Source organism: Salmo salar, chromosome ssa13 (assembly GCF_905237065.1).
Source record: "Salmo salar chromosome ssa13, Ssal_v3.1, whole genome shotgun sequence".
In the NCBI taxonomy this organism is placed as follows: Eukaryota; Metazoa; Chordata; class Actinopteri; order Salmoniformes; family Salmonidae; genus Salmo; species Salmo salar.
Window position 1 is genome coordinate 90,286,188 of NC_059454.1, and position 18,398 is coordinate 90,304,585.

At 42.6% G+C, this 18,398-nt stretch overlaps 1 protein-coding gene across 28 annotated transcripts in view; it reads left to right on the forward strand.

The window, feature by feature from the left end:
• Positions 1-14,287, forward strand: part of LOC106594404 (protocadherin gamma-C5) — an 81,729-nt gene extending 67,442 nt beyond the window's left edge. For 14 of the 28 annotated variants that reach the window (XM_045692385.1, XM_045692384.1, XM_045692365.1 and 11 more), the window contains exons 2-5: positions 197-258; positions 1,234-1,290; positions 2,348-2,457; positions 11,950-14,287. In XM_045692385.1, coding sequence (XP_045548341.1) covers positions 197-258; positions 1,234-1,290; positions 2,348-2,457; positions 11,950-12,197 — 477 coding nt within the window. In that variant the 3' untranslated portion in view covers positions 12,198-14,287. Of the gene's footprint in view, positions 1-196; positions 259-1,233; positions 1,301-2,347; positions 2,458-11,949 lie in introns of all 28 variants that reach the window. The other 14 variants (XM_045692386.1, XM_045692372.1, XM_045692366.1 and 11 more) reach the window with 2 other exon arrangements.
• The last annotated feature ends 4,111 nt before the right edge of the window (positions 14,288-18,398 follow it).

The following is an 18,398-nucleotide window of genomic DNA, read 5'->3' on the forward strand; positions in this document are numbered from 1 at the left end:
CAATAATTCACACGTTCTCTCACACTGCTTTCTCTATCGCTCTCTCTAGCACTGTCTCTTTCCCTCTTGTCTTCTATCCCCATGTGACATCTTCTCTCTTCTTGGCCCACTGAAGGACAAAATGGCTTCCAGTGCTGATGACTGAAGATGACATGCCATCAGTGGCATTTTGTAACAGTATCTCCTCTCTCTCCAGCAAAATCCACCCAACAATGACTGGCGCTTAAACCAGCAGGGACAGAGACCTGGACCCAGTGGGTAGGTGTTCAGCTTCTTTGAATATATACATCACACACACACACACACACACACACACACACACACACACACACACACACACACACACACACACACACACACACACACACACACACACACACACACACACACACGTCCCTCATTCCTATACGCATTCACAATTGAATTTAATTTCCACAATGTGAATGAACAATTTGTGCCTAAGATATGTGTTCCATTGAAAGACATGAAGACTTAAGGCAGATGTGTGTTTGAACAGAAAGTACACATTGGTGCCCCACTACTCTCCACACAGATCCAATAACACTGAGTAACGGGTCATCTAATGGTTGTTATATGGTAGTTGTGATAGAAGTTGTGAGTCCTTCGGTAGTAGTTGGAGTAGAAGTGATTTATAGACAGTGTGATGATTGTTTAGTTGTCAGTGTGCTTCCAGAAGAAATCAATCAATAGAGATCGGATGTCTGTTGTGTGGGTGAGGTTAGAAGTATACCAGAGTAGAGGTAGGGGCAGCCCTCTGGTTGTGGTAGTGTTGTGAGTATAAAGCCTGCTTTAGATTAGCAATGTCTTTCACACTGTATTGTCATTTCAGACAGTAATGTGACTTGCTGCCTCATTTGCTTTTGTAGAAGATGCTTGGATTATCTGATGCATCTTGATTAACAGGTTGTGGCTCTATTGGTGGAGCAAATATTGAGCATCTGAGTGTCTTGGAGTTATTAGCCACTGATTGTATACTGTATCATTCAAAGAAAGTGAGACAGTAGATTCCTTAACATATGGACAATGACTTGTAAATAGTCATTGCGCAATTTCTATTTTGTGGCGGCACAAAATAGAATGTGACACACCATTGTATTGTAGTTCCTTTTCTAGAAACTGAAAAGGAACCTTGTTGGCTAATGAAGGAGTCCATCTGATTGCATGGGGCTGAAGGAGTGACGGCCAGAACTGTTTCCCCTGTCTGTGTTTCAGCACATACAGGTACAGCACCAGCACCCAGCAGAGATGGACACCGTACGGGAAGGCGAGGTAGAGTGGAGTAGGTAGAGCAGAGTGAGCTGTGCTGAGTGTGCAAGGTGGCCTCCTGGTCTTCTACGTGATGCTGTCTGACTGGCTGTAGGCTTGGTGCAGCTGTGTGTAGTCAAGCCTGGCTTCTGGCTTTTGAGTGTGTGATAATCTGTACATGCTCTTGCGGTCTAACCTGTGTATCTGAAATGGGTCGAGGCTTTGTGGTGTTTGTAGATGTGCTTAGCTCAGCACTGTTCCGTAGTCTTTTGTTTTATACTTTGGGTTTGTAGGCTTCGCTGAACTGTGTAGTTTTTCCTTTTATTCGTAGTGTAAATGTACATGTTCCTGTGGTTCTGTCGGTCTGTCTCTGTCTATCTGTCTGTTTGTGTGTGAGTGTATGTGGTTATGCTAGCGTGTGTGTGTTACTGACTCCCCTATGGCTGTAATGAACCCAGCAAACTAAATTCAACATATCTCCCCAATCCTGCATTTAAAATTTGAACATATTTGATGGGTAAATTAAGGGATTGAGAAGAACCATATAATATCTGATCATCTTCAGCCACTCTACAATATAAAAACATGCACACATTCTCTCGTCGTCCCCCTCTTTTTTCCTTTCTCTCTCTGTCTCTCACTCTCCCACCCACACAGTAACACACAGCATGTGTACAAGACACATAGCATCCGGGCAGCATCCAAACAGCTCAGTTAGTCCTTACTCTGTGTGTTTGAGTGTGTGTGTGTCAGCTTGCGTATTGTGGATCTGTGCTACCTAATAACATCTATAGCACGTCCTGCTCTAATGTCTTCTCCCAGCCTCCATATTGTCTGTGCTCTGTGATGCTCCGGGAGCACTGCTCACTCAAAATGGCTGCTGGAGGCTGAGTGTTGCCATGCTGACAACCATGATGGGAAGAGAGTGTCCTCTATTTTGTGTCTGTGTGAAAGAGCGAGCGAGAGAGAGAGGTTCACATTAAATGAGAGTGTGTGTGTTCATGAGAGAGTGCGAGACACAGTGGATGAGAGAGATTTGTGTGTATCTGTTATACTAACTCCTCCCCTTCCTCTCCTCCAGAGCTGGCCCCCATCCTGAGGGGGCAGGTGGTGTCGTACCTGGAACAGGACCCTGGCCCAACCCCCCCACCGAGGCTGAGCAGATCCAGGCTCTGATGGCTGCTGCCAATGGTTAGTCTGCTGCCTACATCTCCCAGAAATCCCCTTGCCTTCTCTGTCTTTAGCTACCTCACAATGTTACCTCAATATACGAGAGAGAGAGAGACTTTGTCTTTCTTTAATGAAACATTCTTATGTCATTAAAACCTCACCACCATCCCATTAAATAATAGTAAAGGGTCTGTTATCCCTCCACCTTCGACCCTGTTCCTCCTTGTTAGCCAAATAGCCAACTTTGCCTGAGCAAACAGAAAATTCAACAAAACACATTTGGCCTTTTCTTTATTTGAATACCTATACCCCATTATGAACACCCCAACAGTAAAAACCACCCCCAACCTCTCACAGACATTTCAACAGAGACATTAACCTCTCTAGGGGGTGAGGGATGGTAGCGTCCCACCAGGCCAACAACCCGTGAAATTGCAGAGCACCAAATTCAAATTAAATTACTATAAATATTTAACTTTCATGAAATCACAAGTGTAATACATCAAAAATAAAGCTTAACTTGTTGTTAATCCAGCCGCCATGTCAGATTTCAAAAAGGCTTTACGGCGAAAGCAAACCATGCAATTATCTGAGGACAGCGCTCAGCACACAAAACATTACATACAGTTACCAGCCAAGTAAATTAGTCACAAAAGTCAGAAATAGCAATAAAATTAATCACTTACCTTTGATGATCTTCATATGGTTGCACTCACAAGACTCCCAGTTACACAATAAATGTTTGTTTTGTTCGATAAAGTCCCTCTTTATATCCAAAAACCTCAATTTTGTTGGCGCGTTTTGTTCAGTAATCCAATGGCTCAAATGTGGTCACAACAGGCAGACGAAAATTCCAAATAGTATCCGTAAAGTTTGTACAAACATGTCAAACGATGTTTATTATCAATCCTCAGGTTGTTTTTAGCCTAAATAATCGATAATATTTCAACCGGACAATAGCGTCGTCAAAATATAAAAGAAAAACAAGAAAGGCGCGCTCTCGGTCGTGCGCAGGAAACAGCTCTGGGGACATCCCACTATCCACTCACTCAAAGTTGTCATTCTCCCTCATTTTTCAGAATAAAAGCCTGAAACAATGTCTAAAGACGGTTCACAACTAGTGGAAGCCATAGGGAACAGAATCTGGGTCCTATCCCTTTAAATGGTGGATAGGCTTTCATTGGAAAAACAAATTATTTCAAAATAATGGTACTTCCTGGATGGATTTTCCTCAAGTTTTCACCTGTCATTTCAGTTCTGTTATACTCACAGACATTATTTTAACAGTTTTAGAAACTTTGGAGTGTTTTATATCCATATCTACTAATTATATGCATATCCTAGCTTCTAGGCCTGAGTAGCAGGCAGTTTACTTTGGGCACGCTTTTCATCCGGAGGTGAAAATAGTGCCCCCTACCCTAGTGAGGTTAATGGCATTAACCTGGCGCACACAGAAAACACATGAATCACAGTTTTTCTCATAACACAGAAAGTACACCCCTGCCCGACTCCCGGTTCAATCTGTGCCAACCAGCTATTAGTGGCCAGGGCTCCATGTCGAACCCTCCACTGGAGGTCCCCTAACCTCTTTGGTACTGGGGGTTTGTAGAGCCCTCTCCATCTAAAATCCACCATACTCTCAGCCCCACACAGCCCCTGCCACTGATGTGCCTTCACTCCTGTTAGTCTCCTAATGTTCCTTACCTTAATGCAGAGGTTGTAGATGGCTTTACCTCCCACCCCTTCAAACTCCCCCAGGCTCAGAGTGTTAAGATCTAACAAGTCCTCCAGACCCCCTTGCCTGTCCCCAGTCTCTGCCATCACCTGCAGTGGTGGAAACACTGATAGCTCCTCCCCCTTTGGCTGCTCAAACACCCCCACTTACCGGCTCAGACAGTGCATCCTGGACCTCCTCCAGGAATCTCTCGAGCAGCCTAAGAGACATTATTCCTGTTTGTTGTGCCAGGATGCCAGTTTATGCCAAAGGGAAGATGCCACCAGGTTGTTGATTATAAGCACCCTCCCTCTATATGACACTTGGGACAGGAGCCACCTCCACCTGGCCAGTCTTGACACCACTGCCTGTGACAGCCCTTTCCATCTCTCCGAGCCCAGGTATACCCCCAACATTTTAAGCCCTTCACAACCCCACTACAAACCCCCTGGAAGCAGAGAAGGGGCCCTATCCCCCCATGCCCAACATAACAGAGCTTTGCTCTTGCCCCAATTTGCCTTAGCTGATGAAGCTCCCTTGTACACCTTCAAACTAATATCTAGTGCCTGCATATCCTGACCATCCCTGACCGTCACAGAAACATCATCTGCATATGCTGACACAGCTATGCCTGTCAACACACCCATGCCTGTCCAGCACACTCCCTGCATTCTCCTACAAAAAAAGGCTCAATGGCTAGTGTATATAACGGCCGGATAGAGGGCATCCTTGTCTAATGCCCCGTCTCATCCAGACTGGCCTACAAGAGCCCCCCTCCCCAACTTGTCCATACATGACGCCCCAGCATACAACATCTTCACACTGGTCAAAAAACTTTTCCCAAACCCCAAAACAGACATCACATTAAACAGATACTCATGGTCCACTCTATCAAAAGCCTTCTCTTGATCTAAAGAGACCAGTCCAAAGTTCACGTTAGAACCTCTCAACATGTCCAACATGTCCCTGATTAAGAACAAGTTGGCCGTGATTGACCGTCCCGGTACACAATATGTTTGGTCCTTGTGTACTATAGAATCCAGATGGGACTTCATTCTGTTAGAGAGGACCTTGGCAAATATCTTGTAGTCCGCACAGAGCAACGCCACAGGCCTCCAGTTCTTTAAGTTCACACAAGCCCCCTTTTTTGGGCAGGAGAGTCAGAGCCGCCCGACGGCAGCTCATCGGCAACTCTGATACCCCGACGCATTCACGCAACACGCAAAAGAAGTCCAGTCCAATTATTCCCCAGAATCTTTTAGAAAACTCCACTGGGAATCCATCGACCCCCGGTGCACGGCCAGAGGACATCTGGGTTACGGCCTCTGCCAGTTCATGGGACAACAGAGGAATGTCCATTTCATCCCTCTGTGCCAGAGAGAGCTTAGGGAGTTCTGCAAACAAGACCTGAGCAAACATAGGATCACACAGTTCTGCCCTATACAACTCAATATACAACTCCACAGTCCGCTCCCGCATCTCCCCCACCACAGAGGTCACCCACCCATCAGACAGCCGTAGACAATGCATACCCTTGGCTTCACTGCTCTGTTTTTCCAAACCTAAGAAGAAAGAGCTGGGAGCTTCCATCTCTTTGAGCATGGAGAACCTTGCTCTTACAAGTGCTCCCTTTGCTTTAACCTGGAAAAAACTGCCCAGGTCTCTACATAATTCAGCTAAATTAGCCTGGAGGCCTACATTGCCTTGCCCCACCATCTCTATCTCCATCTCACTAATACGATGCTCGAGTTCCCCCAATACTCTCCTAGCCTCTGAGGATGAGAAAGCTGTATACTGTTGACAGATCAGCCAAATTAACTTTCCCCACTTCCCACCATTGATTCAGAGACTCATACTCCTCTCTTTTCTGCCTCCACCTTTCCCAAAAAATCTGCAAACCTGAGCAAAAAGTGGCATCTTGTAAGAGCTTTACATTAACTTCCAATAGGATGAATGCCGAGGCCCTGGTGAAATAGACATCCGAGCCATGGTTATGTGGTGATCCGAAAAACCCATCGGGAGAATGGTAGCACCCAACAGCCTATTGCTCTGATTCCTGGACATGTAAAAACGATCAAGTCGGGCTGCACTCACCCTTGCCCCAAATACCTTCACCCATGCATACTGTCTTTTGTCAGGATGTTTAGTTCTACAAACATCCACTAGGTCGAACTGATTAAGGATGGCACTTAACACTCCCACTGACCCTAAATGAGGCTCTTCCCCATATCTGTCTTTCATAAAATCCATTGTACAGTTCCAGTCCCCGCCGACCACCAGCGTTTCCTCAGGCGCTACCTGTGAGAGTTCCTGTCTAAGACACCCAAAGAGAACCCCCCTCTCTCTCCCTGTGTTAGGCGCATACACATTTATAAAGACAAAACCCATGTTGTTAATTTCTGCTTTTACAACAAGCAGCCTACCCCTACACACCTCCTCTGAGGGGCAAATTTTTACAGACAGACCCGGTACAAAAAGGACTGTCACCCCTGCACTAAAATTTGTCCCATGGCTCAACACACTTGCCCCTTTCCACCAGATCCCCAAATTGACTTCATTCACCACATCACTATGCATCTCCTGCAGATACAACACCTGTACCTTTTTTTGTTTTACATATTCACCCAGCACACTCCTCTTTCCCGCATCTCTGGTGCCATTTATATTAAGCAAGCCTACCCAAAGAGTCTCCATAAGAAGTGGGAGAAAAGCCAGCAGAGAAAGAGACCAATAGCAAAGCTCAAAAAGCCACAGTGCCAGAAAGAAACTATTAATCTAAACAGTGTCTGAAGGTAGACCTTATGTACTGTTGTGACCCACTTCCTCAACCTAAACCGTTTCCTGGGTGAGAGGACACCATGCCCCTCTTTTTTCATAGCATGTTGTACTGATCTTACAAACTTTCTCGAATCAGAAGAAAAAGCCTCAAGATGAACTTTTTCCCCCTTGGTCTCATTCAGGAACCTTGTCAGTTCCTTCACCGTATACTTTGACCCCTCTGCTTGACTGGCTGTCAGCTCCGGACCCATTGAGGAGGAGCCTGAAAAAAAGCCTCGTCATCCTCTTCCTCAGACTCACTTTCCTCCTCCTCCTCATCTCCATCTCCCATCCTGACCACTTGCCCTTCCTCTCTGGTCAGGGCCTCCCCCTGAGCACCAGGCAAAGGTTCCTTGGTGTCTTGGACCACACCAGCCTCTCCCCTCCCAACTTCTTTCTTCTCCCCCTTTTTCCTTTTCCACGTGACACCCTCATCCCCCTAGTCTCTTACACTTCACCACTATACTCTCCTCATCCACTAGCATAACCTGACTAGACCAGCCTCATCTACACCACCATCCATAACCTGACTGGGCCCAGCCTCATCTACACCACCATCCATAGCATGACAAAGCTGAGCCTCAGCTACGTCACCATCTCTAGCCTGACTAGGCTCAGCCTCATCTAGACTACCATCTCTAGCCTGACTAGGCTCAGCCTCATCTACACCACCACCACTGGCATGACTAGACCCAGCCTCTGCTGCCTGCATCTCATTGCCCCCTGCACGTTGACCTCGATTTCCCCCACTGGCGCTTGTACCCTCACCTTATCTACAGCCTTTATGTGGGCACGCAAAGCTCTTATGCCCCAAATCCCCACACTCAAAACCCCCATAGACTAACTGTGCTGACAAACCCTGCGTAGAACCCATCCGTTTATTATGGATGATTTGATCATCCGTAATAAACGGAGGCAAATTTGCAACTATCACCCTGGTCGAAGGGGTAAAAAGAGGCGAAATTGGCGAAATTGGCACCAACACACCCCGTACCAATATTCCACTAGCAATGAGCCTACCAACCAAATTTGCTCTTTTCTTGAACACAACCACAGCTTTGTTCATTCTGGAAGTGGAATGTATAAATTCAGCTCCTACCTGTTCACCGACCGCGAGCAGAACCTTTTCCACCTTAAACCTGTTGGGGCTCGGGGGCAGTATTGAGAAATTTTGAAAAAAATATGTGCCCATTTTTAACTGCCTCCTACACCAACTCAGAAGCTAGGATATGCATATTATTAACACATTCGGATAGAAAACACTCTGAATTTTCTAAAACAGTTTGAATGGTGTCTGTAAGTATAACAAAACTCATATTGCAGGCAAAAACCTGTGAAAAATAGATTTTAAAAAAATTGAATTTTGTGACTGTACTATTTAGTGTCATTGTTTTATAGATACCATAGTGAGAAAGGATTCATTTCGCAACACCTACGGCTTCCACTAGATGTCAACGATCTTTATAAAGTTGTTTGAAGCATCTATGATAAACAGAGAGCAAATTAGAATGCAAGGAAGTTGACATGTCGTCACTTCATTTTTTTGCGCCTGCGCATAAATCTGAGAAGCGTGAGTTTGTCATTATTGTTTATCTAGACATAGGATAGGTTGTGTGAAAATATTACTGATGTTTAACGTTAAAAATGGACCAAAAGATTAATGCTAAACAACGTTTGACATGTTTGAACGAACGTAAATAGATTATTTACTAGGTTTTTTTAGCTTTTCGGCGTGATTTTACAACCCCCCACCACGTTTTGTGGGAGCATAATGAACGCTAACTACTTGGTGTTATTTGTCAAAAGAAACCACATTTGTTCCGGACCTGGGATTCCTGGCAGTGCCTTCTGATGGAGATAATCAAAGGTAAGGGGATATTTACAATGTTATTATCGATATTAGATGATGCTAACTGTATAGCATAGCTTATTGTTCTTAGCATAGCACCCCGTTTATTGCAAAATGTGATTTCCCAGTAAAGTTATTTTGAGATCTGGCCATTCGGTAGCAATTACGAGATGATAATATATTATTCTTTGAATGACAATATTCTTTGAATGACAATTCTTTGAATAGTAATTTTGTTATGTTCACCGGAAGCATTTCAGAGAAGAAAAAATCTGAATTTCACGCTACTGTAAAATGCTGTTTTTGGATATAAATATGAACTTGATGGAACAAAAAATGCATGTATTGTATAACATAATGTCCTAGGAGTGTCATCTGATGGAGATTGACAAAGGTTAGTGCATAATTCTAGCTGGTTTCTGCTTTTGGTGACGCCTGACCTTGAATTGAAAATGGATGTTTGTACTTTTGTGGCTGTGTACTGTCCTAACATAATCTAACTTTATGCTTTTGCCGTAAAGCCTCTTTGAAAATCGAACAATGTGGTTAGATTAAGGAGATGTTTATCTTTTAAATTGTGTAAAATAGTTGATTGTTTGAGAAATTGAAATTATTAGATTTTTGATGTTTTGAATTTCCAGCCTTGTTAGCAATCCCGACTCGGGGTTCATTGCTAACCTGTAGCCCCAACAGGTTAACTCCATTCTCAGGAACACACCTGAAACCATGCCGTAACGACAGCCTCTCCTCCGCACCAGGGGCGAAAATCTGATATCCACTTTGGAGGGGACAATTACATGAAATTGTCTCAAGAGCAATTCCTGAGGGGGACACCAAAAGTAGTGCTGTAACACATAGCCTACATTGTAATATGGTAAATGTATATTGAGGAACCAAAGAAATAAGGTGTTTGCCGTACTCCTAACTACCGGTACCCAAAACTACACAACTAATCACAACAGCAATACCATTGCCTTTAACAAATCTTAGTTCAGTCACCAGTTTAAGTTGAGAGTGGGGGTATCCATGGCATTTTCCAATTATGTTCCTATTTTACAAGTCAAAAAAATTGAGAACCTTTCATAATGTTGCCAAACAAAGACTCAACAAACTTACCTGAGACTCCCTGTCTCTGCCAGTCTGTCCCTGCATATCTGTCCCCAACTCTGCTGTCTGTGTGCCATCTGTTGCCTGCTCTGCCTAATGACATCATTGTGAAACATTTCCATTAGAATTTCATTTCTTTCTTATGAACATTTTATCAACTAGTCTTTGAGATATTAGGCTACTAGGGTTCTTACTATGCGTTTTGGTGTATTGAAAAATACTCTGATGTCCGTCTTTTATTTTTCTGCCATTTTTCTAGGGCTTCGATCTAAAAGGTAGCTAGCAAATGTGAAACGGATTGCAGTGACAAGAGTTGACAGCTGTATGAGTTCACCATTAACACGTCATATGCTGCAACCTTTTGTAATTTTAATAGTTTGTTTCATATTGTCTGGCTTCCAACAATAGCTGAATTTGCAAAGCTAACGAGCACCAATTCAGTTTCAGTGGTGTTTGCTATAATCTTTGCTACCCGGGTTAAATAAAGGTGAAATAAAATAAATAAATAAAGTTCCCTTGCGACAATTTAGCTTTTGCAACGAGACCATTAAATATATTTAAGACAATGGTAGAAGAGAGTGTAGTTCTGTTCAGTTTGGACTTCAGTTTATCGCTAACCTTATCACAGGGACTTTGAAGCACTAACTTACATCATCTGCATGCTGATTCCATCTTTGACGACGCCACATAAATGGAATAGGTACTAGCTAGCTTAATAGTTAATTTTTCTGCGCTAGCTCTGCATATTCAGCTAGTGTGTGTGTGCGCGATTGACTGGATGAACCTCACGGCAGTTACGTGCAAACTAAGGAACTGGCAGTGGATCAAACCATTGTGAGGCAAAGGGCGGGGGGGTCGCAACCTTTTGAAACTTAAAAACGCGCTATTAAGTGTCTATAATCAGCACAATTGCTTTCATTGCGTATTATTAATATTATTTAAATCACATAGTTATGTTTCAGTGATATATTGGGGGGGACAAATCATATTTTTCCCAGGATGGGGGGGTTGTGTCCCCCCCGTCCCCCCCGGGATTTCCGCCCCTGCTCCGCACTAAGCTGAGAAGCCATCGCACACACCACACCTTCCAAACCCCAGGAAACTAAAACTCTGTCCTCTTCCACCCTAACTTTGAAAAAACCTGTGGATACCGCTAAAACAAATAGTGCATTAACCCTCCACCACAGAAAACAAAAATTGAAAGAAAAGACCAAGGACAGAATCAAGAAAATGTAGGACAGAGCCCTCCACAACAAACTCTCAAATTCCAAAAGAACGAGAGAGAGAGAGAGAGAGAGAGAGAGAGAGAGCGCAAGATGGAGAGAGAGACAGAGAGAGAGAGAGAGAGAGAGAACACTGAAGTATCTCTGTTCTCCTCTGAGGACTGACACTGCATACAGATGGTGAGATAGAGATCTCTCTGCCACTGGGTAGAGCTACAGAGAGAGCCCTGTTGGAGAGCAACATCTCAGGCACTAGATTCTAAGTGCATACGACTTTGTTACATGTCAGTTGATAAGGAAACAACACATCCTTCCTGTGTTTGCCTCCATTAGGACACACTGAGAGAAATGCTGCCAATTACACATGTGCCAATTACACATGTGTAGAGCACAGTGTGATTCTCTACAGTCCCTGTGTATGAATGAAGCAACACAGAGGGCTATGGGACACAGAGCTCTTTGTTTCAATGCTTCCCAGCTGCAGTCACTCAGAAACCTGTGCACTGCCTCTCTCTCTATTACTGTGTGATTAGTCAGTGTAGCTAATCCTCAATTCTAAATGATATTTGATTATATCTGATTGTGCTGTTTGAAGTTATTTACATCTGCTCTCTGTGTGAGAGAGCGGAGGTTCTATATGTTGTGGGGAGGGGAGGGGCTGGCTGGCTCAGAACAGAGTGCTGAGCTGGAGCTGCAATGCAGTGCAGCAATGACTCTCAGTGAGTTACGAGTCACTCTCTCTTCACAGCAGCACAACACACCCAGCTATAACCCTTTCTCCCTCCCTCCCGTCTCTCTCTCAGAGGTGAGCGAGGCGACTGCGACCCTTGGCCCCCGCTACAACGCCCAGTTCCCCATGCAGCATGTGCCCGACTACCGCCAGAATGTCTACATCCCCGGCAGCACGGCCACCCTGACAGCCAACCCCCAGCAGATGATGCCCCAGCAGGCCCTGCAGGGCCCGCCACAGGCCATGCCCCAGGTCGATATCCACAACGCTGCCCAGACCCCCGCCAGTAAGAAGAAGTCCACCAAGAAGGACAAGAAGTAAGCCAAACTAACACCAAACCCAATCGCCACGACACCAAGACCCTTTACCCCCATACTGCAGAGCATCCTCCCTCAATAGAAGCCTTGATCTTTCTTTTTCTTATGCCATTCAATCTGATAGTTCAATCTGATAGTCCCAGCGTTGTGGATGTAGTGAGCATATGTCAAAATGTTGGTAGTGGGCTATTGCTGTACTTCTTACTCCTATGGTCATCACAGCTCACTTCAGCAGAGGTTATTGGTTTGTGGTGTATGTGGGGTGGTAGGGGGAGGAAGAGCAGAGAAAAGAAGAGGGCATGAGATGTATTTTGGATTCAGATGGATTTCAGGTACCTGGAATTCATAATGTGATCTAGCTCTGCATTATAGCATTCTAAAGAAAAAAACATCTGATTGTTTGTTTTCATTGAAACTTTTAATGTTTCTCTAAAATGCCAAGTAGTTGCTTCTTATGATGACATGAATTACACTACCTTCTTGTTTATTTAGAGAACTTGCTTTAGCTCTTTAAGGAATGAAGTAGACAAGACGTGTTGCATGATTCATCCTAAAGATGAAGAACCACTGAAGATAAGCCTACACTAATATACATTTGAAGAAAGAGGCTAGCTCAACTTCGTCACAAAAATACAAATTTAATGTGAGAATGCATACCGTGGCATTAACATTTTAAAATGTAAGGTTCATTGTAGTTATACGACCAGTAAGCATACGAACAGATTCTGATTTTGTGTTACTTATAATGGTCACCATCAATGTATATCCAGCTGCTTTTTAAAATCTTGTCCAAGCAGGATTCTGTGGTAACTTAGATCATTTATCCACGATTGTAACCTTTTTCCATCATTATTGGTAGAATCCTGTACTGCGTTAAAACTTTTGTTTAAATAATGTAACAGTGTAAAGGTGATGGATCAGTGTTTTATAAACTTAGAACCAGCATTATTTCGATATTGTATCAGCGTTGTTGTAACGTTGTATTAGGGTTATGCCGAGCTGGCCCAGTGTGATTGGCTCTGCACTGTGGCCCTCTCTAAGGCTCATAGACAGAGTCCTGTGACCACGACCCCAGGGTTGTGGGTTAGGGTTAGTGTTAGGGTTAGACAGAGTCCTGTGACCCCAGGTTTGGGTGTGTGGTAAAGGCATAAAGAGGGGAAAGGGTGGACAGTCTCTGTCCTCTTGCCACATGTACAGTATCTCTCCGGCTATGACAGCCTGTAAATGTGCTCTAATCACTTCTTCAGCCTAGACCACAGGTTCAGTACACTACAACTCCAGGCACTGTAGGACGTTCTGTAATGGACAGTTTACAGGAGCCTCTGTAGAAGCCTTGTTGTGAGTCCAGGGCAATATCAGGACCATGGACAGAGACCACCTCCCTCTCCTCTCTTAGAAGCAGTCTGGGGCACATAGAATGTTTCCAGCCCATTCTTTACCCTGCCAAATCCTCAGCTGCACTGACACTCTGCCCCCATGTAAATAAGACACAGCCAATCTGAGAGAGAGACATCACTCTCTCACCACAGCCACACAGCTGGCTAGTACTGGAATGTTTTGAATATTTTTCAGGGAAAAAATCTGATGAAAAAAGAGAAGAAAAAAAAGAAGTGATTCATATGAAATGTATTGGTGTAGTGACTAAGAGTTGAGCAAATTGACTCTACCAAGCTGTAAATAAAACTAAAACTTTCAAAAGACAGTCGTAGTTAGTGGCTTGTGAAATTTTTCGTACATATTTTGGTGTTTTCTCTGTATCACTTTCTTTCTTTGGTCACACCAAACTTTAAATCTTAACACACAACACCTACATGCCTTTTAAAGTGTGATTCCATTTCCCTGCACCTCCTGTGTTTGTGATTTTGATCAATTGTTTATGCTACTGGAATGCCACCCTTGCTCATATGAATATAAATGTGTGTCTTCTAATCCTTTTTATTCTATTGTATTATCCTCCGTATTAAAATGCTTAGCGCTTCTCCCTGTTACACTCTTATTTTATATGCTAAAATTTATATCGCTGTTTATTTCTTTATGGTTTTTGTTTATTCTCTGTTCACTGACATTTCCAAATAAAAATCTCTTCTGAAATGATGTCTGTGTGTGGCCGTCTCTTTAGTATTGGTGTTTTTTTTACTGATGAATGATGCTTTGGTAGCTGGTAAGAGGCAAGGGATTATCATAGCTAATAGCAGCGTCCTTATTGGAGCCTGTCTGTTGGAGTTGACTGAACTGGAGCCAAGGCTCTGTTAGAAGTAATCCGCTCTTTGTTCAGCACAGTTCAGCCAGAAATGATGGAGTGGAGCGGGACCCTAATCCTGTACCTCACACACGCCTAGTCTTTCCCCCTTTATAACATTCTAAACCTGAAACGCCTAGTCTTTCCCCCTTTATAACATTCTAAACCTCAAACGCCTAGTCTTTCCCTCTTTATAACATTCTAAACCTGAAACGCCTAGTCTCTCCCCCTTTATAACATTCTAAACCTCAAATGCCTAGTCTTTCCCTCTTTATAACATTCTAAACCTGAAACGCCTAGTCTTTCCCCCTTTATAACATTCTAAACCTCAAATGCCTAGTTTTTCCCCTCTTTATAACATTCTAAACCTCAAATGCCTAGTTTTTCCCTCTTTATAACATTCTAATCCTGAAACGCCTAGTCTTTCCCCCTTTATAACATTCTAAACCTCAAATGCCTAGTTTTTCCCTCTTTATAACATTCTAATCCTGAAACGCCTAGTCTTTCCCCCTTTATAACATTCTAAACCTCAAATACCTAGTCTTTCCCTCTTTATAACATTCTAAACCTCAAATACCTAGTTTTTCCCTCTTTATAACAGTCTAAACCTGAAACGCCTAGTCTTTCCCCCTGTATAACATTCTAAACCTCAAATACCTAGTTTTTCCCCCTTTATAACAGTCTAAACCTGAAACGCCTAGTCTTTCCCCCTTTATAACATTCTAAACCTCAAATACCTAGTTTTTCCCTCTTTATAACAGTCTAAACCTGAAACGCCTAGTCTTTCCCTCTTTATAACATTCTAAACCTCAAATACCTAGTTTTTCCCTTTTTATAACATTCTAAACCTCTGTGGTAACTTAAATAATTTTATACATGATTGTAACCTTTTTCCATCATTATTGGTAGAATCCTGTACTGCGTTAAAACTTTGTTTAAATAATGTAACAGTGTAAAGGTGATGGATCAGTGTTTTATAAACTTAGAACCAGCATTATTTCTATATTGTATCAGCGTTGTTGTAACGTTGTATTAGTGTTATGCCGAGCTGGCCCAGTGTGATTGGCTCTGCACTGTGGCCCTCTCTAAGGCTCATAGAGTCCTGTGACACTCTACCCCCATGTAAATAAGACACATAGCCAATCTGAGAGAGAGAGACATCACTTTCTCACCACAGCCACACAGCTGGCTAGTACTGGAATACTTCGAATATTTTTCAGGAAAAAAAACATTCTTAACCTCAAGTGCCTTGTCTTTCCCCTTTATAACATTCTTAACCTCAAGTGCCTAGTCTTTCCCCTTTTATAACATTCTTAACCTCAAGTGCCTTGTCTTTCCACTTTTATAACATTCTTAACCTCAAGTGCCTTGTCTTTCCCCCTTTTATAACATTCTTAACCTCAAGTGCCTTGTCTTTCCCCCTTTATAACATTCTAAACCTCTCACATACCATTAGAGTTAATAAGGTACCTTGCAAACTCAGCATGTAGCAAGACCATCAAAGTAAGTGTGTCTCTGCAGCTCACATATCAACAGCATAGAATGACACGTGTGTGGATGAACTGCTGTCTGAGTGATGGATCCTAGTCAATTTCCCCCTCTATACTCAGAAATCACTGTTCCACCCAGATCAGCAGTTCTGTGGGCTCTTTAAATCCATAGCGCTCTGAATCAGACCTGACCCATTTTCAGCCCACATTTAGTCAACTGGGGAATGTGAAGGCAGAAAAACGTCAGAGAGACATGGAACAGAACAGGGCTCTACAGAGAGTTTGGAAGTAGGATATAAACTCAAAGCCATTTATAGTTATTTTGTCTTCAGAAGACCTGCAGGGGAAGGACATACCCTAAACTGTGGACACTTTATAATGCAATTATAATGAATTATATCCTAATGACATCTTTCAACAACTTACATATGCTTTTAAAATATGAGATACATACATAATGCCTTGATATATACAATAATATGTTGCTTGATTTAGGATCAAATACAGTGACCTTGTTTTGGGTGCTCAGCCAGCAAGCTAATCCAATCAGGTAATTTGATTCTATCATAAAGACGTGAGATTAAGGACTTCTTAAGGACACATTTTATGACAATGGCAACCTCCTTTACAGCACAACCTATAAACTTTCATTGTGTAATGAATTCTACATCAGTGGACACAGAGGACGCAGGCATCTCACTGTAGGTCCCACATTAACACTGGCCTGTCTATATATAGCTACAGGAACTGCTGCAATGGCAGACACACACTCACTGAGTCACTGACATAACAGAACCCACTCTCCCAACGATATACAGTATGGGAAGGTGTTAACAATTATTTAACACAGGTTGGTGATACACAATTAGATACAAACATGCTCTTATAAAAGCAATTTTTATTATTATTATATTATTTTCAACTATTGTGAAATATTATTTAGAAAACAATGCAATACACCTCTGTCTTTAGTAAAGCAGTAACATTAATTTCAGAGCATTGCTTTCATGCAAGTCATCAATTCCCATACTATTCCACTTTATCTGGCCGATGAAGTAAGCAGAGCACATCTATCTTAATACAACAACAAGGATGAATACCACGTGATATTTCAACAACATTTTTATTACAGTTGTACGACATAAAATTAGCAATAATCCTACAAAAAACTATATTTTGAATATTCTATACCTTGAAGAAAAGAATGCCTCCATGTTCTTAAATCAGATGTTCCTGACTCTCCTGCTGCGGACACAAAATGTCTGCCACCTGACACACTACAATCACTTCAGTGCTGCAGTGGTTGCCAAGGTAATGAGAGAAAGACTGGGATTTGATGATGCAGATCACTATTTCCTCAGCTGCTCATGAGGCTGGGAATAGAGAGGGGGTAGAGCACATGAAAGACTGTGTTGACATCAGCCCTAAATACATGCACAGGGGTTAAATCAGAGTTTCTATGGAAAGTAAGGGGATTGAATGGTTTAATGGAGAGAAGAACACAATAAGGTAAATCGAGAAAAACATCTGCAATTTATTTTTTATATGAATGTAAGACTGTATAGTAGGCTAAACTAATGTTAAGTTCCTTGCAACTATATGTACCATAGATGAGGGAAAGTCTATCTCTATCAACTCAGAACCAAACTGAACTACAGTTATAGACTAATAGAATAGAGTTTGCAGTCATCTTTGTTCCTCTCTCTCTCTTCCTCCTCCACAGTCTCACCATAAACACCACAGAAAAGCAATGTCAAACAGCAGGACGGTGTTCTTTCCCCAGAAACCCTTAAATCCGGGTCCCGTGTATACAAATTGAGAAACATTCCCCTCATCGGAGGACTGGAGGGGTTGTTGTTGTAGGGGCTGAGTGAACCAACCCCACAAACACAGTGGGGTGAAGTTAATCAAATCAAAGTTTATTTGTCACGTGCGCCGAATACAACAGGTGTAGGTAGACCTTACAGTGAAATGCTTACTTACAGGTTCTAAAAAAATAGTGCAAAAAAGGTATTAGGTGAACAATAGGTAAGTAAAGAAATAAAAACAACGGTAAAAAGACAGTGAAAAACAGTAGCGAGGCTATATACAGTAGCGAGGCTATAAAAGTAGCAAGGCTACATACAGACAGGCTGATTGAGGTAGTATGTACATGTAGATATGGTTAAAGTGACTATGCATATATGAGAGATAGGAGCTACTCTTGTGGACTACAAAGGGCTTATGAGTGAAATGACGTGGTAATAATATGGTTGAGTCAACAAGAGACAGACAGAAGGAAAGTTGCATCAGTATATTGAAGATACTGTAGTGACTGTAAAAAAGATCAAGGGAAAGTACAAAAGACAAAAGTTAATCATTGCAAGGCTTTGGTATGATAATTACTAGGTTGTGAAAAAACACCGTAGCAATTATTTTGATTGCAGTACTCTACATATGCTTAAGTAAATTAAACAAAGAAGTTGAACTATCCCTA